The sequence below is a fragment of the Labrus mixtus genome, chromosome 4, assembly GCF_963584025.1.
Source record: "Labrus mixtus chromosome 4, fLabMix1.1, whole genome shotgun sequence".
Lineage (NCBI taxonomy): Eukaryota > Metazoa > Chordata > Actinopteri > Labriformes > Labridae > Labrus > Labrus mixtus.
Genome location: NC_083615.1, coordinates 15191079 through 15216504, shown reverse-complemented (window position 1 = coordinate 15216504; position 25426 = coordinate 15191079). Strand labels below are relative to the sequence as shown.

The 25426-nt window shown below is 39.6% G+C and overlaps 1 protein-coding gene across 1 annotated transcript in view; it reads left to right on the top strand.

Annotated features, from left to right (window-relative positions):
- Positions 1-2546: 2546 nt before the first annotated feature.
- lrriq1 (leucine-rich repeats and IQ motif containing 1) overlaps positions 2547-25426 on the top strand; it is a 42293-nt gene continuing 19413 nt past the window's right edge. The window contains 14 exon segments of the mRNA XM_061036978.1: positions 2547-2663; positions 3550-3664; positions 5587-5807; positions 6545-6619; positions 8272-10242; positions 10474-10626; positions 11200-11350; positions 11800-11993; positions 13004-13131; positions 13404-13477; positions 13935-14028; positions 17821-18000; positions 23478-23945; positions 24457-24646. Of these exon segments, the coding sequence (XP_060892961.1) occupies positions 2547-2663; positions 3550-3664; positions 5587-5807; positions 6545-6619; positions 8272-10242; positions 10474-10626; positions 11200-11350; positions 11800-11993; positions 13004-13131; positions 13404-13477; positions 13935-14028; positions 17821-18000; positions 23478-23945; positions 24457-24646 (4131 nt within the window).

The window sequence follows — 25426 nt, the reverse complement described above, 5'->3', positions numbered from 1 at the left end:
ATATGGTCCCCCCTCACGTGTATCTAATATGTTGTAACTACAATCAGGTCTACGTACAAGTCGCCTCACCCTCAGAGGCCTATAATCTGGATCAGCGCATTGAGAAGAATCATCCGTTTTCCAGCACTGTGGTTTGAAATGTCAGCTAGAGTTCATGCATGAGAAGTCTTTCATTTCTTGGGGTGATTTTCTCTCTTTGGCTCCTGTAGTTAAATTAATTTGTGTTGAATAAAGGTGGTAAATGGATTAAACGATATCACCGCGTGATACACATTAGTCTTTAATCAATGCATGCAAGCACAGTTCAATGCATTAATAGGTCATAAATCTGTAGGCTGAACCCGTGCGTTGAAATCGGCAACAAGAGAGATTAAAATGGAAGTTTGAGTTGTTGTAATTTTTCCCTCCAATCACTTCATTCGTCAAAGCCCCCAGATGGAAATGATAGGCCCAATAGGCTTGATAGGCCCAATGGCTGCCAAGATAATGGCAACAGACGAGTAACAGAAAACCCTTGACAGTGTAAACACACGGCTGCTATCCAAACCTCTGCTGCGTTTGGGCCGGAGCCGCCATTGACTGGCATAATCTGCTGTGTAAATCTGCAGCTTGGCCCTGTCTGGCTGCTGTCTGGGTTCCGTGCACTTGGACAAAAGCGACGGACACCTTGCCCACCGACAAAGGGCCTGGTCCTAATCAGAGTGGACAAGGCTTGCTGATGGAGCCTTTTTGAGCAATTGAACTTGGTCAATGATTCTTAGAGGACCTAATGAAACATAAGGGACAGGCAGTTTGACTCCAACAACGGGGGCAGCACCAATGTGTCCCCTTTCTGGCCATCAGATGAAGGACTGAAGTTGTGCGCTGACCCGTGATGACCTTGATAAAAGCACTTCTGGGTCTGAAATGTGAATATTCTGATGGTGTTGACCTTGTAGGCCACACAACTGATGTACATGCCTTGCCTTTCATTGTCACTGTGGAATTCAGTTTTTGGTCTTTGAAGAAAGAAATGCTCCTTTATGGCGCCGTTCTGTTGTTTTGTTTTCATCCTGGAACGTCACGAGACAGGGGAACAAGCCTCCGTGTGTCTCCAAAGCATTGAGGACACGCTGTTCTTCTTTGATACTATGAGGAAGGAGACTGGGTTCTTTTTAGAAAGCCCTCGGGAATGTGTATGGGAAAACCTGTGTGGGCTACTGGAATCTGCTCAAAGGGAAGAAGTACAGCACAAGTGCACAGCTTCACCACAGGAGAGAGGAACTGGTCTTTGTGATCAGAAATGGCGTGGAAATAGTGTGCATTGTTCACAGCCAAACACTTTTTTTGTTTTTCTGGTCTTGTGATTCACCTACAAGGCATTAGGCTCCATGACCCCTTCTAGCTGCCCAAAATGCCCACGCAGGCGCTTGACTCTACATCTTATGTTCACGAAGCAAAACTTCAATAAAACAGCTCTTCAGTCATCTGATTATGTAGACTATTAAACAAAAGTGTGACAAAAGTTGGCAATGTCTGTTATTTGATGTACAAAAAGTACGCCTACAATTTTGAACAACGTCCAAAACCAGAATTATTGCTAAGGAGGTTAAAATCAGGAATTAGTCTTGGTGTTATTGGTTTGTGGCGTTGAATAGAATAGAATAAAAAATACAAGTTAAAGACAACAGTATAGTACAGTAAGTATACCTCTGTGGCCAAGAAACCTAAATAAAGCGAAATAACAATAACATTTATCATACCAAACTTATCATCATGAAAAATGTCCAATATACGTATGTATTTCGTGTATGAAAAGAACTCTTGGGATTGCACTGAAAGTTAGAAATATGTTAAGAGGTTTAGAAAACTTTCCTGAATTGATCACGTGCAATATGCAGAGACAATAATCCAACTATAGCTTAATAAATATGAACAATAATAACCTTACAATGTGCATTATAGCCTATAAAATAGCTATTTGGCCAATACTATCATAGGGCATGTATTGAAGATTTAGGAGATTCACAGCAGTTATTAAGCAGTTATAACATTTACATTTATAAAAGAGGTTACCTTAAACCTGCAGTAGCCTATACTTGCATATTTTCTTTGCCTTTCGTTTTGGAGCGACAGTAGGTGAATCTACAGGGACTTGGGCCGGGATCCCAAGAAAGACAATTTTCGCTCTCCTAAAGTTAAATATAACATAAAAAAAATAATATTAATGGCATAACGTCCAGATAAATACCATTGTTTTGTTATATTCATATCAACAAGGGCGTATTATAAAGAGGCTTGAATTTTCGCTTTGCTTTTTGCACGGTTTGTCCCTCGCCAGGCTACGTACCTCACAGCATTGTTTCCATGGAGACAGAAGTATCATCGAGACGCGAAAAGACCTTTTCTGGTTTCTTGACTTGTAGTGCGGGTTATCAAATGTTAGCTAAGCCTTTTATAGCATGTTATAGACTATGTTTAGAGAGGGTATATTGTCAGACTAACAGCGTTTGTTGTTATTTTTGACGACAAACGTGTTTAATTGCTAATGAGTCGTTTTTAAAACCATGACGCATGCTGACGACGTGTGTGACACAATCATTCGGGAGATGAATAATGTCGTAATTTGTGATACCGATGAAACTACAGAAAAGCTGGAAAGTTTTTCAATGTACGGGGAGCCGGTGAGTAGCCTAAAGTCTCCTGCAGAGCACTTTAATACGAAGATGAAAGTACAGGTGTTAACTTTTTAGCAGGAATAGCCACTGACAGCAACCTGGCTAAAAGTAGCTATAAGCTTGTTTTCAAGAAATGTATGACGTCATTAATAGTGAGTCTAAGATATTTTTTTTACAGGTTTGCTTTATGTCTTTTATTTTGTTTATGTTAAAGATTCATGTTGAAACTGAATAAAAACGTAAATGGCATTTAATCTAATTTACAGTATTTTTCGTTTTTTTATTAATGTCTCTCAAACCATCGAGTGTACGCTTCTGTATGTAAAAGAAGAAGACCAACAAATTTAATTCTATCATTCAAAAGTAGAGAAGTAAGATAATAAACAAGCATTTAAAAAGTGTTAAGTAAAAAATTGTTTAAATACAACAATACTCAATATGCACATGCATGTGCATTCAGTTACAGGATACAGATAAGAGCACACATATAACATATTACGATATTATACATATACTTATCCAATTGCCTTGCACACAAACAACTGAGATTTAATATCCAGCACCAGACGTTTAGGTTCAAGGCTGATGTCAATAATTTTATTAATTTCATGATAGACACAACTGAAGAGTAAATCCCAGGAAGATACATAACACAAGCAGGTTAGATAATGGATGGAATATGTACAACTTAGGACCATTTCATGTCAATCAACAGAACTACCACAAGCTTGCTTTATTTATAATCATGACCATAAATGCTGTTGCTTGAATGTTTCTCAGTGAAATCAGTTAGAATCATGATCATCTTTACATGTGTATTCTTATAGCGTCATGAAACATTACCACACTTAAACATAAAGACACCATTGTGTTTAGGCCAAATTAACACAAGCCATCTTTCTTACTTTAGGACCTCGAAGATATTCCGCTATCTCTGCTCAGCTACTTTGAGAGCTCAAAAAGTCGGGCAGTGGCGTGTGAAAAGCTCATCCTTGAAGAACCTGGAGGTATGTCATTCTGTGAAACAGCAAGCACATCATTAATCATCATTCTTCTAGAGGCTGCTTTGTTGTGGGATACAAGGGCACCTACAAGGCGTTAGGCTCCATGACCCCTTCTAGCTGCTCAAAATGCCCACGCAGGTGCTTGACTCTGCATCTTATGTTCCCAAGGAAAATGCTGATAAATTGCGTATCTAACTTTGCAATTGAATGTTTCTGTCAGTTTAATATTCTGTATTTCTAAATGTTCACTATAACAAGTCCTCTTGATGATGCCTGGTATGGTTATTTTCTGTGATGATGGATCATATATGTGTTTTCCTTGTATTTAATCTTAGACTTCTTTGTATCACATCACACTGAGGACAAGATAAACGTGTCTTCTGAACTAGATGAGGACATGATGAAACATGATGAGCGGGTAACTGTCTCTCTTTTTACAGTCTATAGACTTAAGTCTATCACTGTATCACTCAAAAATAAATACGACCAAGTTGAGGTAATACAATTCTTATTATTCTTTTTCCCTGAATCAGGTCATTTGTGACCCAGAAATAGATGAGAACAGCTCTTCCACTGACATGCGCCTTCTTCATGCACCCACAGAGACAGAGGAACTTCTCACTCACAATGTGTCAGTGTGTCCCAACAAAGAAGGTACATTACATGTTGACAAAAAATGAGGTGAAAATGGGGGAGCTGTGCACTGTGAATACAATAGTTTGAGAATATTCATCCACTGAAATTAGGTTCACTGAAAAAAGCACACACAAGGGACACATGGCTTTATATAGGCCATATTAGACAGATACAAAACATTTACAAACAATTTAATACATCTTTATTGGGGAAAAATAACCAAATTCAGGCAGTACTTGGTTACTTGAAAATGAAAATCACATTTTATGAGGAGCCTAGAAATTTGGTTCTAAATAAACTTTTGGACAGGATTATGAATATTTTTGAATTCAGTGTGAATCGGTTTTTCAATTTGATCTCATTTAACCTTTATTTAGCCACCTTACAGTACCAAAGTGCAAGCAGACATCTACTTAAATCAGTTTCAATTGACTTCAGATGATAAAGTACAATAATGAGTAAGAAATCCACAGTTTGGGATAAATCTATGTTCACTATGATCCACACTGCACAGCATATGAAGACTCTGAGCAGAGGCATTCATGTACAATACATCACCATAATCTAGAACAGGTAAACAAATGAACCCTAACCCTGCCAGTTTATTTTTACATTAAAGGTGTTTTTTTTCTGTAGTAAAATCTTAGTAAAAACCTTCGACTTTCCCGCCTCACATGAATATTCTCCCTGAAAGTATAGCATGACATGTTAAACAGGTGGGATTCTTGTTGCTGCTGAAATGTATAATGCTTGTAATACAGCAGTTGCCCACAAGAGGTCACTTTTGTCTTTTTTTTTTTGTACCTGTTAATGTCTGTAGTGTGGTACAGTAATGATGAAGAGGTACAACGTCTCACATCTGAACAGAAAAGACCAAAGGGTTACAATTTTACTTAAATTAAATTTCTTTAAGTCTTCTCATTTGTTAAAACTGTTATTGAGCTTCAGCTTTTCAGCAATATGTCCTAATTACTAAACATCGTCTTTGAAAGATCCATCCTTATTAGATCCATAAATGTAACGTTTTGAAAGACATCGACTGATTCAGCACCACTGTAGTTTGAATGACATAAAGTATATTCCCAATGTATATTCCCAATGACCTGCCCAAGTGCTGCCTGAATCATTATGAGATCATATCTCGTTATGCATTATTTTGAAGTCAATTTATTTTTTACTGCATAGTGTGCAATAGAAAAAATGCACACACAATAAAGATAGTTTTTCTCCTCTGCCCTCTTTTTAGCTTACTACTACATAAAACTTATATATTCTTTTACTTGTCACAGGTGAGGCCGGGGCAGATATAGATAAGGAGGGTGAGAAGCATTCTGTGTTTGAAGAGACGGCCCTTGAGATCTCACTAGATGAGGAGGAGAGCCTGAAAAGCAGTGGATACGAGGCAGAGCGAGATAAACTGCGCTGTGAGGAGGTGAAAAAGGAGGAGCAAAGGAGACAAATAGAAAATGACTTTCAAAGGGAGCTAAAGAAGATTATGGAAGCAGAGAAGGTGAGTCCCTCTGGACGGTCTTTACTTAACATGATAACTTCTGGTGATATCTTTCTAATATAATATTAGAAAGGTTTGTGTAATTGAACAAGAATGTTATGTTCAAAGATTTGACTCATGTTGCTGCTGTAAAAGGTTAAATAGAACCTTGTGCATCAAATGTGTCTAATGTTTGTTTCAGTTATGGAAACAGACAGCCTGAGGCATCTGCTGCCTTGCTCAAGTGCTCTAGCCTTTTCAGAATCAAAATCAGAATCAGATTCTTTTTCAAGAAAAGGTGTGTGTGTGTGTGTGTGTTTATGTGAAAGAACAATTTCATAGAGGAAGAGAGACACAACTAAGCTTACTTAAGATGCTCTGAGCTAAGGATGTTGTGAGGGTCTTGTGCTGCCTTGCTCAAGTGCTCCCTCTAGCCTTTTCAAGAAATATTGTCTGAGTGTGTGTGCGCGTGTGCGTTAGAGAAAGAGAGACACCACAAGCTTATAAGACGCTCTGAGCCAAGCTTGTTGTGTTGGTCTTTGTTTCTTCTTTATGACAAATGTTTACTCTAGATTTTAAGTACAGGTAACATGATAGAAAACTCTTCGAAATATACATTGATGATATGTTGTCAGTCAGTGAGACATGTGCCCCGTGTGAAAAAACATCAAATTAAACAGAAATCAAGCTGTAATCAATGTCCAGGTCATACGGCCGTTTTGCTTTCTTTCATTCTAATTTTGGCTCTCTGTTTCCAGCTCCATCAGAGGGAGCTCGAGCTGATGGAGAAGCAAGCTCAGGAAAAACTTGAACAGGAGTTGCTGCTTCAGCAGGTAGGCCTGAATCCCATTGTATCACTTCCCCCCACATACTCAAGCCAAGGGATTGATGCTTAAGCACTGGGACTCCCAAACAGGAATCATTCAAGTCATTATTTCATTTAAAACTAGAATGGGGAATTCCTGAAGAAATTTCAGTGTGAGAGCTGGCAGAGCTGGCAGAGCTGGGAGCGGGAGCAACTATACGATCACAGCCATCGCTACCACAGTCTGTTTGGCAGCTTTTTCCACTTCCTAGCAGCAGCTAACATTTTTGAAGTACTTGAGCACCACCTGTAGGTCAACTGTTGGTGACTGTTTTCACCACAGGAACAAGTTTCCATAATAAATGAGGTAGTCTGGAACTCTCGGGAATTGAACCCGTAATCATCAGATTACCCACTGGGCTACAGAGGAGGCAAGATACCATCAAACAATGCCACACTATGTGGCAGTGACAAAACACTGGAAAATCTTTAGACTTTAGACTTTAAACACTTTTGTTTTCAAAATGTTAAACATAAATGTAAAAAATATAGAGAAGTGAACTTACAAATTTAATACAACTTGCAGCAAATGAGTTATGAGCCTTGAACACAACATTTTTGATGACTGACCAGATGGTGGCGCTATAGGATCATTTATGAGTATGTTGAGCATCGTACAACCAGTAACCACATGTCCAAGTTTGAAGACTATAGCACTTTTAGTTTTTGAGATATCAGCTTTTTGATGACTGCCCAGATGGTGGCGCTATAGGATCATTTATGAGAATGCTGAGCATTTTACAAGCAACCACATGGCCAAGTTTGAATACTACAGTACTTTTAGATTTTGAGATATCAGCTTTTTAATATCTGCTGCAGTTAATGTTTAACATTTACTGTCAAAAGTTCATTTAAAATCAGTCAAACATTTTAGTGTTGAGAAAAGCAAAAGCCCTCACAACACACATGAACTTGAGTCTGCGTGTTAGTGAGAAGCTTATGTGTTTTCTCGGGAATTGAACCCAGTATCTTCGCTTATAGCATAACGCTAAATATCTCACCACATGGTGGCGCTATGAGTATCATATTTTAGTATGGTATGCATGTTACCATTATGAACCATATTCCCTGAAGTTTGAATACCATAGTACTATTAGTTTGTGAGTTATGAGCTTTCAAAGTTGTCTCCCATAGGGTTCCATTCATTTTTTTACAATTTAAAATATTAATATTAAATCACTGGAACACTGTGCATCATGAACAGTAATGGCACACTTCTCCTCACCAATATTTACCATTTCCAGTTTCAACCATGTTTCTAGCACAATTTGTACAGGAGTAGATACCATCAAAAAAATGGAGGAATAATAATAATAATAATAATAATGATAAGTTATAAAACTATAGAGCGAAGATAACATTAGTTAACATTATATACTTTTATTAGTGTGAGAGCTGCCAGCTCTCACACTAATAAAAGTATATAGGAAGAAACAAATGTCCTTTTAGGGGAGCTTCGCTGCCCTGAAATACCTGATTGTTGTAATGTACATATGCTTTAGCCCTTGAGGTCTTTGCGATTTACTGACATTTCATTTGTGTATTGTTTTAATTCTTACAATTAAATATCTTATTGAAGTGTTAGACCTTGAGTGCTTTAACTTTTTTTTTTTATCACAGGAAGTGATCAGCAGCTTGCAAAGACGAGTGAAGGAAGAGAGGAGGAGGATGGAAGAGGAGCAGAAGAGACTGAAGGATGAGGAGGACAAGAAGAGAAGGGAAGAAGAGACAATCAAGATAGAAGCAGAGATGAGGAGAATGGAGGAGGAGAGAGTGAGGAAGGAAGAGGAAGAGAGACAAATAGAAGAGATGAGACTTAAAGAGGAGGAGAGGAAAAATGAAGAAGAGGAAAAGAGGAGAATGGAGAGAGAAGAGGAAAGGCTGCTGAATCTGGAAAAGAAAAAGCTATCAGATGAAATGAGATTGATGGAGGAAGAGGAGAGAAAAAAGAGAGTGGAGAGAGGGAGGATAAAGAGGAATGAAAAGAGGAAAATTGAGGAAGACCGGAAAAATATAGAAGAGGTCAGGAAGATGGAGAATAGAAAAAATGAGGACAAAGTGGTCCTGGAGAACAAGGACAGAAATAAAATGCATGGGGAAAATTTAAAAATAGGGAAAGAAAAGCAAATAATGGAGGAGAAGAGGAAATTGAAGGAGGTGAGGAAAAGAAAAGAGGAGGAGAGTGAGATGGAGGCAGAAAGGAAAAGAATGGGGGAGGAGAGAAGGAGGATGATAGAAGAAGAGAGAAAAACAGAAGAGAAGAAACTTAGAAAAGAAGAGGAGGAGAAGAGAAATCAGGAAGAGGAAAGGAGGAGAATGGAAAGGGAAGAAGAGGAAAAGAGAGAAAAGGAAAAAAGCAAAATTAATTTGAAGTTGGAAGCTGAGTTGAGAATAATGGAGGAAGAAGAGAAGCAAAAGAAAAGGGAGCTAGAGAGAATAAAGATGGAGAAGGAGGAAAATGAGAGAGAAAGGGCTGAAGAGGCCAATAAGAGTCAAAAAGATGAAAATGAAATGATCCTGAACAATGAAGAGGAAGAGAGAAAGAACACCGCCCAGGACAAAAATAATCAAGCGAAGAGGATGTGGGGTTCAGAAGAAAATGGAAATCAAGGAGCTGAAGGAAAAGCAGGGGGTGGGAAACAGAGAGAAGAGGAGGAAAGGCAGCAAACAGGGGAGACAGAGATGGAATGGAAAGAGATGGAGCAGAAAAAGGCAAGGAAAGAGGAAGGGGAGAAAAAAGAACAGAGACCTATCGTAGAGACTAAGAATAGGAAGAAAGACGATGAAAGCAAAACAAAACAGGAAAAACAATGGAGGACGCAAGGAGACAAGGAGGATTACAAAGAGGAAGATACGGATGGGTTTAAAGGGTATGATGTGGACCAAAGAAAGGTGGAAAATGAGAACAAAACAAAAGATGATGAGAGTAAGAGGGAAGAGGGGGAGGAAAAGCTAGAGACGGAGAAGAAAAATGTAAAGGTGGAGAAGGAGCAGATGGAGGAAAACAGTACTCATGTATACAAAGAAACAGGAGATGGAGTAAGATTGAGAGAAGAGGAGAACAATTTGAGAATAGTGGAGGAGGAGAAGGAGGTAAAAGTAGTAGAAGAAAATGAGCTACAAGAGAAAAAAGAAGATTACAGCACAACATTTCTTTATGTGAAAATGAATAAAGATACACCAGAAAGTTCCATTATCAGCAACATCTGGACTTCCTCAAGCCCTGGTCCTTCACACAGGGAGTCAACAATCAGCCCCATCACTACTGAAAGTGAACCCCAACAAAATGACTTAGACATCACCAGTCAGACCTCCACAGATAAAAAAGTGGACGACAAAAATCAAGTAGAAAGGCCTTCCTCTGTGTCTGCTTTTATACCGGTGTTCCTGCCAGAGCACACAGAGCAGAAGAGGCTGTCCTGGATGAAGGAGTGCGTCCCCTGGTCCAAACTCTCCCTGCAGAACAAAAGGAAGCAGAAAGGATCTTTCCGGAGTGTGAGAGGGCTGAGGAGGGCCGTCGAGGCCAGCGGTCTACCACCTCTCTGCCAAAATACTCTGCTTCAGACAGCAGGCTGGACATCCCTGAAAGCGGTAACTGCAAATCCTCTGATGTGATTCAAACGCACTGCCAATAAAAGTTATGAACGAGGTAGTTGTTTAAACACAGACATTAAAGTTTGGGAGTTTTGACCTGAGGCCACAAAACTCTCTGGTCATTCTCATGGCAATAAATGTTGTATTCTTTATCGAAATACTATTATTGAAGCAGAGGAATACTATCGATTAAAGTTAAACTCCAGCACCTCTCTGCCTCTTTTTCAGGTGACCACAGTGTCGCTGGAGGACTTGCCCGGCTGCAGCTTGTCCACTCTTTCTCAGTGTACTCAGCTTCAGTCCCTCACTCTCAGACGCTGCGGCCTCAAATCCTTAGAGAGCATCAACCAGTTATCAAAGCTCTGCTACATCGATGTACAGGTGGATATGAAATCTCAACTATATTAGTCTTAATGCAATTTTCTTAATCATTTTCAATGTTATAAAAAGATATGAATGTAATCTGCTGTGCAGCTATTAAAACCAGCACTACCAACGAACATATAAAAAAGAGTAATTTATGAATAAAATAGGCACTCTTAAAGAAAAAAAGACAGCTTTTAACAACGGTTTGGCTTAAAACAATACATAAGATACCAGGGATAAACTGGAAAAGGCCTTTCAATAATATCTGGTCTTCAAACAGAATAAAGTATGCAGCAAATTGAATTTTGAGGTCATACACAGCCGAGGATGTTCAACAGCAAATTCTTGGTCTCACTTTAGTTTTCAAACATATGCCGCCTGAGGATCTTAGGCTGGGTATTTCAGTGGTATATTCAGGGGCAGGCCATGAAGGGTTTAAAGTATTGTCATGAAGTAATATGTTTGTGTTGATCATGGTCCTTTAAGCTAATTTTCTTTATCTCTTTTATTTTAAAGCTTGAGGGTATCACTGGAGAAGTTTCAGTGTGTTCTAAGATATTCTTTTTTTTTTTTTTTTTATCTGTACAGGAAAATGACATCTCATTTGTCAACTGTGAAAACATGACAAGTTTACGAGTTCTTAAACTTGGCCACAACAAGTTGACGTCCATCCACGGTTTAACTGGTGCTGAAAGTCTGGGCGTTCTGGAGCTCTCGCACAACTCCATCACCCGCATAGGTGAGGACTGGAAAATACATTACATGCTATATGAAACATAATTATTGGTATGAAGAATATTTACTTGTACCAAACCACAAGTGTTGATACCTTTCATTGAGGGTGTGAAGATGTTTTGTGGATGTGAAGCTTCACAAGCCTGAACTGCCGGCTAGTCTGCAATACTCCACAAGAGGGCAGCATCTCTCTTCTTTTCAGGCTTAGAAAATATTTGTTTCAAGGCAAAATGATTTGAAAAGTGATTTATAACTTGAAGTCAGCCCTTAGGTTGAAGTCATAAAATGTTATTGGCTAAACAAGAGGTTTAACACATTGATGTTTCCCTTCAGTTACTGGGCGACTTCTTTTTGACTCACTTCTAAAACTGAAACGTTTTGGACTGCCTCTGTTCAAATTTCACAGAGGCTGTTAGACATGCCTTGTTTTTTGCTTACATGCATCGTGTTCAGCTGGTCTGGAGTCTTTGAGGAGGCTGCAGAGGTTGTCACTGGATCACAACCAGCTAATCAGCACCAAAGGACTGAAGGACGTGTACACTCTGCTCCACCTGAGCTGCTCACACAACCACCTGGTCAGGGCGGAGGGTCTGGAGAACAGTGCTCTACTCAACACACTGGACCTGAGAACCAACAGCCTGACTGAGGTAAAACAGCTGATCACTGGAAGCACTGGCCCTGAATTTACAAGACCTCTAGAGACATTTATTAGGATGTTTGAGGGAATAATTGGCTTTATTCTCAACAGGGTTTAATGTCTGAGGTCAACATCATTCTGCTTCTGTAGGGATTTAAATAAATTCCATGGAGAGATGAAGGGATTTCCCATTATAAACAACAACATTTTAAAATGTCTCTGTGACCCTACAACTTCATGTCATGGCTTCTTACTGACCATTGCTACATTTGAAATGTAGCATCACATTTTCTTTCAGTTGAACATTATTTCACCTTTGTTCCACACAATTATGTGATGTAACAGGGGCTATGGCACATCCATATTTCTCCCAGCATAAATTACACCTAGAGGTTACTTTTTTTAATTTTAATGCATTGGCAATTTGCAGGTTGAAAAATGTTGCACTAGGACATGAAGGTCTTAGATATATCAAACTGAATACATTAAGGGCATTCGAAAGCAAGCAAGAGGGAGTAAGAAAGTCAGCCAGCACAAAGGTGCCCTTGCAAACCTTTACAAAATAAATTAAAGTATGTTATTGGCGACATTTTATTAACAGGGGTTTAAATGTTTACCATCAGAATTATTTTCAAATAACAGTTTGAGAAAAAGAGAAGTCAAATTACTGAAACTCACTGTTCTCCTTTAAGAAAAGTCACTTTTTGTCAATGCTTGTCAAGGTAAAGTCAAGCAAATTCAAAAAAAATTCATAAATTCAAAAAAAGTTAGTTCAACATACTTAATTAGCGTTGCAACTATGCATGTTTGGTGTTTTGTAAGACACCCTTCAATTGCAGCAGATGTTTACTTGTGTCTGACACTGATGACTGTAAACACAGCAGCACTAAAACAAGTGACAGTGATGGATGAGGCCATTTCGGCTTCGCTGGACCAGGAGCAGCAGCAGCAGGGTAAAGTTAGTCTAACCTCTCAGTGTGACTGGTGTTAACTGTCATCTTCACCCCGTTTATCTATCAGCCCCCGAGTATAAACAACCACGTCCTCCTCCGAGAGCTACATCTAGATGACAACAGCATCTCCTCCCTGCAGGACCTCAGTACCTGCTGGCTTCCCCTCATACAACATCTCTCTGTGGCCCAGAACAGGTACATATCCTCCAGTCCTACTTCATATCTGTTTTTACATACATCCTGTTTTCTGATCAAAAATACAAATAGAGAGGAGAAAACAATACATTTCTCCACTTTGAGTTGACCCTTTTATTAAGTATTTTTACAAAATAAAGGACATCATTAATTTTAGAGGACTCAAACAACTTAGACAACTTAAAAATCAGTCAGATAGTTTCAGACTGTTTTTGTGTTTAACAGCCACATGTATGTTGTTTTAAATAAAGATATCTCTCTCTGTTTTGTAGAATTATCCTGCTGCCCTCCATGTCTGATTTTGTGTCCCTTGCAAATCTTGATCTTCGATTCAACTGCTTGTCAGGTAACAGATTGACTTGATTTTACAGGCTGTTAAATCGAATTTACTCATCATTAGAACGTACCAACTTTGACCATGCAGGACAAATTTAATTTCCTTTTTCTTACTTAAATTTCCTGATTTTAATATTCTGCCTTGTGTAAAGCAATCATCAATTTTGGTTTGGAAGGGTTATTATGTTAGTTAATATAATGTGAGACTCTCATTTTGTAAGTATAAATGTACATGTGTAAAACACAGTTTGAACCTGTTGGATTTTGACTTTATGGCAGCTGTTTGAGTACTTTATACGACTCCATAGATATTGGATGCATTCAGAGAGTTCCCAAGTCTTTGGAGCACATCGCTATTAGTTTCATTCAGTTGATCGTTCTTTTCATAACTAGAAGTGACAATGGTGAAAATTAGAAATACTTAGAAAAATAGACATCGACAAGGCAAAAATGTTTTTCCTTTTTAGAGCTCCAGAATTTGTGCGAAAGTCTGGAGGGCTGTCATATCCTGCGAGAGCTCCGACTCACAGGGAATCCTCTTCAGCAGGAGAGTGGCTGGAGGTAAGAGTAAGGCTGTTGTGCTGTATTCTTGGAGCTAAAGCATTGTTTTTCTCTTGGTTGTGCATCTGCTTGTAGATTGTTTTAGGCAGTTTTTAGCTGATTTAAATGCACCAGAAAGCCTCTGTTTTTCTAGATGGCTGTTCACCTCCAACTTTAGCACTCGCTCCTCTGCAGCGAAAGCTTCTCAGCTTCAAATCAAGATAGTATAATAAGAAATTTCCGTATTTCTTTCTGGGACATTCTTTGGACAAAAGCTTCAGTTTCAGCCTCCTTTCCTATGAAATATCACCCACTCACTGTGACGGATGTTCAAAGGAGTATACCAATGAAAAGCCTCCATTTCTCTATCACAAATTCGGTCTATTGGCTGAGGTAGTCTAAACATTCCAGCAGAATGCAGGCCTTCCTGTCCACATCCCAGGATTAGCGCTGTGATCCGTGTCCGCTATTAGATTACTGCAACGTGCCACCGACACCCGTGTGTACGCACTTTGCACTAAGTGCTTGTAATTCCCCCAAATATTGATACAACAGAAAAATCAATTATCCTTTCAGTTCAATTTGCTCTTTCACTTATCATCCCCAAATATTTTACTGATGTTAGGACAGTTGCAGTGAGTTTATATGAAAAATATGCAATGACCACTTACAATTTTCATGCCTCTGTTGGCCTGTCATGAGCGATGATGTCAGTTGTTACCGGTTGGCTAAATTGTTTGGCTCCTCAGAGCTACTCACACCCAGTTAGTAAACTATACTTTGCTTGCCCCTCCAAACATTCAGTAAGTGTTTTGGTTTGAAAATGTTTTCATGGCTTGTTTAGATACCTTCATCTATGCGTTTGAATTAGGGAGGATTTTATTTTTTGGACTTTAAAAAAATAAGTGTTCACCTTTAAACATTTGAAATAATAATCGAGAAGAATTGAATATCAGCTAGACCCCTAGAGACACTTTAGTCTTATAGTGGCAAGTGCTTACAGGTTGAATATATCTTTACCATTTTTTGTAAATTCTCTTTATACTTTGTAATTCTCTATCACTAAAAAACATGGCTTAGTCCTAGACTTGTCTTAAGCCTTAGCTGAAACATTACCTTTATATTTCATTGAACTTTATTTAACCTCTCAGTGCCAACAGTGGAATTAACCCTCTGTATTTCCACCCTCATGCCCTGGCCCTTTCATCCCGCGCCAGTGATAACACCGGCTAAATTAAAGCACCAAAAGGCAAGCGCTAAGACTTACACTCCCCGTAGGCTGCCCCTGATCCAGGAGACGTGGAAGAAGAAAACACTGGGCCTGATTAATCAGAGGCCACTTGAAGAGCATGTGTTTTGGAGGAAGTCTTCACTAAATGAAATACGGACTTGTGCTGGAGAAGGAGGATGGAGGAATGTGAGCACAGAACAGTGTTTCCCTCAGAAAGGAGGAGAGGCATTTATATCAATTTAGGAAAGGTTCAGGTTCAAGTCCAAGTATAGTCAATGTAGAAATAGATGCAAGGAGAACTAGTAAGAGAGATTAACGGCATCTAAATTATGATGCTTTTACTTCTTCTGAGGAGTTATGAGGTTCATATATATAGTTCAATTTAACACATGGTGTACCCCACAGAAACATGGATGTATGCTTCAGAAATATAATTAAAACAACATAGTCTAGAGGGTATCACAGTAAAACCAGCAAAAATCTTCCTCATCCATCGCTAACGTCCACATAGATGCCATTTAATTCTTACGCACATACATAGGTCTACTCAGCTTTTCCCAAGTGTGTCAAAGTGGCGTCTATCCCTGAATTGAATTACTATCCCCACCTCAATGAGCTCATGTAACGATGCAAAGGTCCTATTTGGGTTTGGAGCTTCATATGAAGACAGCCAGCCTGCCAGACAACATGCCCGAAGGGTTGGAATCTAATCCTGATCTGTGTCGGAGAGACCAAGTGGGCTACATCAAAAACCCTCTGAGAAAACACAGATCCTGTCCTTCTTGTGGTCATGTCTTTCTCTCAGGTTGGCAGGCCAGTCTGGAGAACTCTGCATGCTATCAGAATACTATATGAACAATTTATATGGTTTTGAACATCCTACAAGGGTAACAACATTTTTTATTACAATCCAAACCTGCATCAAAAAAACAAAAAACACCTAAAGCACGGTCTATTTATGACATTGATATATGACTGTGTTTAATGACTTGTTTTAAGTGTTTATGGTCGGATCCACTTGATTCTTATTTAAAATAAGGGCTATATATTTAATAAACCAGCTCGATCCACACTTAAAAATATAAATGGCTAGATGAAACACAACATTGTGATATATTTATCTATAGAAATACAGTATGAAATAAGAAAACAGAAATATCTACAAAAATAACACTTTATGAGCTGTTGAAATTCTCCCAACAGATATTCTATCCTCCTCTTGTGAGACTTGAGACAGCAGACAACTTTTAAGAGAATATGGAACTCTGGGAGTCAATTTAAAAAAGAAACCCAGTTGCTCAAAAGGTTTTTAAAAATTCTACTTCGTAGCCTGAAGGCTTGTATTTTTTTATTTTTTTCAACAGATTTTATAGTTGCTATTCCCCTGTGTCCTGTAGAGTTTCCAGCTCCACATTTTCCCACTGAACACAGACCACATTTGGCCTCCGCTGGTGGACGCTGTGAGTCTGTTTCTCTGGCAGATAGTTGGGATTCCTCTGCTTGGACATCCTTAGCCTCGGGCAGCCGTTACCTCTCCCCCACACTCACAAGTCATTCAGGGACCCCATCCAGTTTGAAAGGATTATTCTACAAACATTATTTGTCTTAGTTTTAATCCAAAGTGGCTGTGCGGCTAGTTTGTCAGAAAACAAAATGCTTTTAACTGTCTCAGTATATATTCAGACTTTTACACCAGATCCTAGTGTGCATCATTTATAGCAGCTGATAGAGGACAGCAAATTAACCAAATCTTTCTAAATAGATTAATCGAGTTATTCTAGAGGACAAATTATACAGTGTGCTCTGTCTGCTAAACAGCATGTACTATGAGTGGTACCCAAACAGTCTGAGTGGATAGAGAGGCTTTTCTCCCTTGGTCTTGACGTGAAGCATCCGAGCAATACAGCTTTGAATACAGCCTTTTACAGAATGTGATTCTGCAAACCAGTGTAATGAAGTTTCTGCTGTAATACTGACATTACACATTTCTACCGAGTACCCCTCATTACACCGCTATTACTAGCTCTGTTGGCGGATCGAGGTGGAACACCATGGCCCCACATTTACGCCTCTGTGCATTACACATTGCAGTAACATGGACAAAGATATCCTCATTAAACTGGTAATCTGTAAGCGCCATTTGGTTTACTTAAAGACAATGATACTCTTTAGTGTGAATGCTTTGTTTCTTTGCCAGAACTCGAGTCTAATCTTCATTTGTTTTTTTGTTTAATCTTGAATTTTAACTCTTTTTCAAATCTTTGTTCATGTCCTTCTGAAAGGTCTTTATTGTCTTTAAATATATTGTTGTTCATACAATCTGTAAAACTCATCAAAAAGGTTGTAAGCACTGCAATGGTGTAAAGCATGTTTTGATTGCTTTTATATGATTTAGTACAATAGCTGCAGGAGTCATTTGAATAGACAGAGAAGACAGAGAAGCTTGCAGTGGCTTCTAAATTAGTAAATAAGCTACTGTTTTGAATAAATGTTCTGTTCACTTTATAACAACTAAAAAGTTGGGCTTGAAATAGAGGCCTCAATGGCTGCAGATATCTGATCCTATTTGTTCTCCTTTTCAGATCCACTCTCCAGAAATCGTTGCCTGGTCTGAGGGCCTTCTATGACCAGGAGACAGACTCCTTTCCATCGCCCCCTGCTGTTCAACAGGTCAGCTTGGCCTCAGACAGCTTCCTAGCGTTCTGTCAGGCTCAGCTTCAGCAGACTCATGATTTACAGAAGCAGCACAGCAGGGAGCTAAGGTAAGAGACAAATGACTGACTGCTTCTGTGGAGATACTGTCATTGTGGGCTTTGGTTCTGTCAGTGATCAGCTGGATGCACAAATTTCCCCCACGGGGATCAATAAAGTTTATCTTTATCTTTACGTGTTGGAGCTGTTATAGACTGAACAAGGCAAGGCAAGTTTATTTATAGAGCACTACTTTTATATAAAGCAATTCAAAGTGATGTAAGTGTGTACCGTGATGAAACAACCTGGTGACAGGTGATCCCAAAAAAGGATTCTAACACACTAAAATAATCAGGGGCAAACAGCAGTCACATTGAATAAAGTTTAAATAACTTATTACACATTTCATCTTCTGCTGATCAGCCTTTCAGAGAGTCAGACATGCTGTCAGGAATGTTAGCTATCCTCCTGTTATGTCTGATACATAGGGCGTAGTGAGCCTTAAGACAACGTCCATCTATTTTCACAACTCCTTCGATGTCACCAGCATCCACACACATTGACACCTCTGTGCACGGCGGACCACCAACACTTAAAACAGTGGTCAGCTTTCTGCTTATCTTCATGACCCTTCCAAATTACACAGCACAAAAGATGAAACGTGGCTGCGGCTACCAGAGCGGGTCACACTGAGGACTCCTATGGCTTAGGGGTAGCTTGGCGCTCCTTTTGCTTCACCCCTAACTGTGTGCCCTCTACCCCCTTGGCCTCTGGACAATGAGCCATTCTGGGGGCTTTGCAAGGACCGACACAGCCATTTAACCCCCGGCCTGACCTCGTGTCTGACTGGGGTGTAGAGGAGGTGAGCAGAGTGCCACACGTCAGTCCACTGCTGACTGTGAGGTGGGGAACCATGGGGTTTGTCAGTCGTATGGTTTCACAACTTTTCTCTACAGGGTGTGGGGTGGAGGCTAGAATCTCTGTTTCATACAAAATGCCCCTGTTTTATACTTACCAGACAACATGTCTAGCTGCTGTTTATCTTCTTTATTGTTGCGACATGGCAACAAGTTAGAAAAAAAATCAGTCATAGAGCAATTAGTCCTAGAACCTTGTCCTCATTGTGTCAAGGATGACTCGCATAGAGTCATTAACTTAGTTTTGTCTAGAGTCGTTACCACCCCCAGTCGTCTGTGGGTCGTTGGAGTCACATGTTCCAAGGTGGGACTGGGACTTCTGTTGTATTGGGGGAGAATTCAAAACAGCATTGTAGGTTGGTGAAAGATGGTGTCTCGGACCACCACCTCGGCTAAGAGATGGTTTTTCACCTTGAGATGGCGTCTTTAACAACCCTTTCAAACCAATGGTCTTCCCTGTCCCATATATGACAGATATGCAGATATGGTGGTCTGAGACACCATATTTCACCAACCTACAATGCTTTTTGAATTCTCTCTCAAAACAACTGAAGCCCCAGTCCCACCTTGGAACACGACTCCAATGACCCACAGACGACTGGGGGTGGTAACGACTCTAGGTGAAACTAAGTTAACGACTCTGATGTGAGTCATCCTAGACCATTAGCATGCTAATGATCCACAAGATCTTCAGCCAGTCCAGTTGCCTTTGGATAAAGCTTCGAATTCACCATAACCTGGATGACTGAGAACCTACACAGACATCATGGAATTTAATGAAGGAAGTAACGGCATCTACACAGCCATTGGGGTCTTGTTCGACACTCCCATTTATGAACGTGCACTGCAGATCTGCTGGCACACCCAGTCCTATAAAGTCAAGATCGCAATGGTGGCTGAATTTTTACATCTTCAGCAGAAGAACGAGCTTCCAGCTGAGGTTACTGTTGAAGACATGACTGACCTTCTATTGATGGAGAGTAAGAAGTCTCTCAGAGTGCAGCTCTGGGAGTTTGAGTTGGAGGATTTTGATGATGTAGACATCAGGTCTCTTCTTAAACTGGTGTGGGAGGTGAACACCAGATTCCAGATGAGAGATGTTGAGTTTGAAGCAAGAAGATTGCTTGACTCACCAGAAAAGTTTCCATCCTCATTTCAACATCCTAGGATCATTAGCCAGGCACATGAATATTGCAGGATCCTGGAAGAACAGCGACATGAGGTTCCCATTTCCAAACAGTTGGGCGCGCAAGGGGTGGTGATAGATGTGGTTCCCAAAGTCCTGCAGGACTTATGGGTCCATCCTAGAACCACCTCCTGGGAAATGCCCTCCAAGCAGCTATGTAAAATGGCTGTAGGAGTCACAAAGGCAGTTCTTGATCGGGTGTCTGCTGCTCTGTCAACCAAGCTACGAGAGGTCTCCTTTTCTCGATCCATGAGAGACGACATGGTTCTCTCTGTCACAGGAAAGGTGAGACAGGTGTTCTCTCCAGACATCCTGAAGAAGAAGAAGAACCGTTTTGAATCAGAGTTGCTGAACACCATCACTGATGTTGTAGTGGGGCACATCTGTGGGCTGTTTGAGCGAGCCTCAAGCTCAAATGGACAAATCTGCTGATGGATACCCTGCCATCTTGGGTACCATCTATAACTGCCAGCTGAAGCTACAGCTTCAGTCCTGAAGGATAAAGTGATGGATGTTCAACCTAGTGAGGAACCAGATTCTACTGATGTGAGTACTGCTGAACATCCTACCAACATTTTCATGGATAAACAAGCAAATAAGATGATTTCTTGTCCCATAACCCTGCCAGCTGCAGCTTGAGCTAATTATTCAAAACTTCAGTTGATTATTTAACTTTCATTACACTGTTAAAAATTTTCAATGTTACCAAAATGGTGATCTCATCAAAACAATACATTAATTGTTCATTGTAGTCAGTCTGCATCCGCCTATTTTCTCTTTAGATATTGTGAATTAAAACATTCATTGGTGAATATTTTTTTTGAAAGACAGCGCCTGCATATTGTGAAACGCAATGTCTGACATCTACTGTAACATATTATTTTTTACTGTAACACACATTCTTTCCAGACATTTACTGTAACATAACAAAACAAATACTTCTCTGACATGATTGTTGGGTGCACGACACTACCTACAACTTCTCTACCCTAACAATTGTGAACAGATGAATTTGCCCACCATCTCTTTCATTGGTGTCATGTTAAGAAAAAACTCTTTGTGGCCAGTACTGAATGAAGAAACTATGATAGAAACCCATTCAATTCATTTTGTACAGAATACATTGACGTTTGTCAGTCAATGTCACCATTAGCTATCGCAGCTAAAACTTCTTTTGTAATAAATGTACCATATGTAACACAACCATAGCAAGTGCTGATGTCCAAATTTCCTGAAATATAAAAAATAAACGACAATGGCTTGTAATTCTTCTTTCGCTTGATAGTGACCCTGGAGTGAACCAGCAGGTACTGGTGGCTGGGGTCAGCAGGGTCACAATCCTTTTGGACCTCCCGACTCCTCTCTCTCTTGTCCCACTGAGACTGAAGAGCCGCGTCTTTGTAGAGAAGAGGCTGTACTACCTAAGGCTAGTGGCCCTCCGGACTGGCTGAGTACTGAAGCGTATCTGCCCCCTCGGGGTTTAGGAAAGGGGGAGGGGGCAGAGCATTGCTAATAGATTCATTAAGTTTCCATTGAGGTGGCTTTGTAGTCACTTTATCCCCTCAATGAAAGAGACATTATATGGTATTGGCAGACAGACACACTCACACAAACACACACACACATACATACACTCAGTTCATCGATATCACCTCAGATGAACTGGTCAACATAAAAGTAAATTAATAAAATAAAAAAGTAGGTATAAATGAATTATTCAACAGTATTATCTAAACCTGATTACCCTACAACTCATGTGATTATTGTTAGAATTGCAGCTGCTTCCATTTAGTTTGTTTACATTGCATAACACTACAAATTATTTGAAGTTGTTTAGTGTTTACTTGAGGCATGGCTAGCTAATGAAATATTCTTTGGTGTGTTTGTTGATGAAAGCGAAGATTTTCTAAAAAGTGGAAGTCTGTTTTTTGGCACAAACATTTCCCCTACGTGTTCATACGCTCCTAGTACATAGGGGGATCATATATCATCTGTACTGAATCTAAAATGGGTTGTTACTTTTTAGATCAAATGATCCTAAGCTCTATGTTGATAATTATTATTTAATAATAATATTATTATTATTATTATTATATTATTATTATTATTATTAATAATAATAATAATAATAATAATAATAATAATAATAATAATAATAATAATAATAATACTGGGAGACATCAAGAGACAAACAAATGAAGGAGAAAGGCAGTGGGTGATCAGCTGGGGGGAGTGTTAGATGAGGCTGAATGCTTTGGTGAACAGGTGGTGTTTGAGGAGGTTTTTAAAAATGACCAGAGCTGCAGCAGTGTGGAAAAGATTGCAGTTTGGTGTGGGGGGTGGAGAGCAGGCCTGTGGCTGAGGACCGCAGCTGTCGGGACGGGGTGTAGGGATGGAGGAGGTCGGTGAGGTACGGTGGTGCTAGACCATGGAGAGATTTGTAGGTGAGTAGGAGGAGTTTATTATGAATGCGGGACTTGAAAGTAACATAAAAACTTTTAAAAATGTAGTCCTCAGCCTACCAACTAATTTAACATTCAAGGACTAGTGACTTGGATAATACCATAAATATAACAAATAATTACAAAAAACAACTATCACTGCAAAATGTAATGATTTCTCTTTCAAACGATTGTTAGTTATGAATTTAATTTGATATGAAAAAAGGCATGACATGACAAAAGTTAACCTCTGGTACCCTGAGCATCTCAGTCAGTAGGGTTAGAGATAAAACTAACATCTACTGTTGCATTTTGAAAATAGGTATAATCATTATGTCTTATACTCTTGGTTCTTACCTGGTAGTTTGGGACACAAAAGTGGGTTATGGAACCCTTTTCAGTGGGTCGTCGATGTGTTCCAGGGGAAAAAACCTGATGCTGTGCCTTAATTATAACTCTCCTTCTCCTCCTTTCTTACATTGGGGGACAGAAAGGGTAAAAAAAAAAACCGCAGTGCTATGTGCAGCAAAGTGCCAGCCCATGAAAGAATGAAACCATGAAATACAGTATGCACTATTTTTCCTAAAATATATTTCATTTGTTGAAAAAAAGAGGTGTACTGGGTTCCTGAAGCTAGGCCATTTGAGAACCTGTTTTAAACCATATCACAAAATGTATAAAAGCTAATTGGTGTTGCTGTAAAGTTTTCAGCTTCCTTCACTAAAAAGGAGACTGTGTCAAGTCCCAGTTAATGATTGTGTAGGTGTAACCAGTTTGTCTATTTCTATGCTTGGGTACTGGAGCTAGCTAAAGACTATTTTTTTTCTGTGTGTGTGTGTGTGTGTGTGTGTGTGTGTGTGTGTGTGTGTGTGTGTGTGTGTGTGTGTGTGTGTGTGTTATTTGGTGTTTGTCACAGGCCCTTTAGTCTGACTGAGACCATCACTGATCAACAATACATGCAAACATTCTTAAAACCGAAAACTATGTTGTTTTTTTCTTCACAGTAAAGCCTCATCTCCTCTGGATGCTCTAAAGACCTCCTGCCGACATTTCACCGAGGCCCTGCAGCTTGCAGAAGACCAGAGATTCGCCCATGAATATGGTGACACAACAGTGTCAGACAGACACAAGGCCGGAGGCCCAACAACACCTGAGGAGACAACTGATATGGGCCCTATCAGTGCTGAGAAGCATACAGAACCAACGGAGATGGAGGCTACTGACAAAGCTCCAGCAGTTATTCCGAACAGAGACAATATCAGATGCAGCTACTGGACTTTGGAGGAGAAGTCCGTTGCAAAGATTCAACATGACACATCTGACTGTGTTACTGCAGGCCTGAAGATGGGGTTGAATGCTAGTATAGCTAACTCTGACAGTGAGTACACAGTGACAACAAAGTCAAAAAGTAGGATTTCCTCTGATTTCGAAGTGGCAGCTGTGTCCAACCATCAAGACCTGGAGCTCCAAAGGTAATTCACAAAATGTTCTAAGTTGACAGTATTTACTTGCTCGACTCTTTCTTAAAATTATACACCGTTGACAACAGATCAGTGACATTAGCTGATGTATTGTTTGTATAGAAAGCCTCCATATTATTTCACAGAACACACGACTGGACACTACTGGCTCCAAGCCTCGTTCTTTCTTTATATGATTCTGTTTTATATTGGCTCTGCATTTTATTAGTTTCTGCTGCAGAGCATTTGTCATCATTGGAACCTCCTCTATGTGATTTACATCAGAATATGTTGAACATCTTATTCATTTTAACACACAGCTTCATCATTAACACTGCACTATCTTTGGGAGGACTATACATCTTTCATATGAAGGGTGGCTCTGGCAGGCTTTTAACTCCCCAGAGCCCTGCTCTCCAGATGTCGGCTCAGAATTACATTTTTTGTTTTTGAAAGACGAAGGTGCTGTGACATCATGTAAATCCCTCACTCTATGTGTGTGTGTGTGTTCTTTCTCGAGCAGCAAAGCAGCAGTCGTGATTCAGCAGATGTGGAGGAAATACAGGCAGAAATGTTGGAACATCAGCAGCCCTTCCACAGCTGAGAAGCGAGAAGGACAAGGAGGAGGAGGAGGAGGCGAAAAGCCAGAGTCAGGACCTTCTGTTATTACCAGGAGCATTAATGGCCAAGATTATGCAGCAACTGTCATCCAGGTAAAACTGTCTGAATTAGTAAACAGATTGTGCGCTCCTTTTTTATCGGCTTTACTGGAGTTTAAGTGCAATAAGTCGACAGTTTTCTAATGTTGGTGGTTGGTCTTGTTACATATGGGCGCTATAGAAATCATACCCCAATATACTCCACCAGACATGATTTCTCTGGTGCTATTTTGAAAGGATACTATCACATTGCACGTGGAGAAAAAATTTATAACTTCCACATGTGAAATAAGATGGCTATATCTAAAACCAAATGTCCTAACCCTAACCCTAACTCCCTGTAGAGTAAATTACAATATACATGCACAAAACAACATACCCACAGAGCATGAGCATACCTCCCCCTCTTCTAATCTCTGCAGTTTGTTTGAATGCAACCTAGATTAGTTCTAAAGATACAAATTAAGAGCACCCACATACGCAATGCATAATAATAATAATAATAATAATAATATATTTAATTTTATATAGTGCCTTTCAAGGAACCCAAGGATGCTTTATATGGTGGAGGGACCAAACAAATAACAAAACAGTTAACCTTCATGTTTTGCAAATCATGGACCATCCCAATTGAGTTAATCTGTCCAAGTAAAATACAGTATGGCATCTCAATATGAGCTGCAAAAATTAGATAAAACAATTCTTTGCATATTGGTTAATCCTGAAGTTTATTTAAGGTCTGTAAATCTACACATAATATTTACAATTTTACACACCTTTAGAAGGTGGGCCTCAATCTTTCTTTTCATTCTCTCCTCAGAAGATAAAAAAATT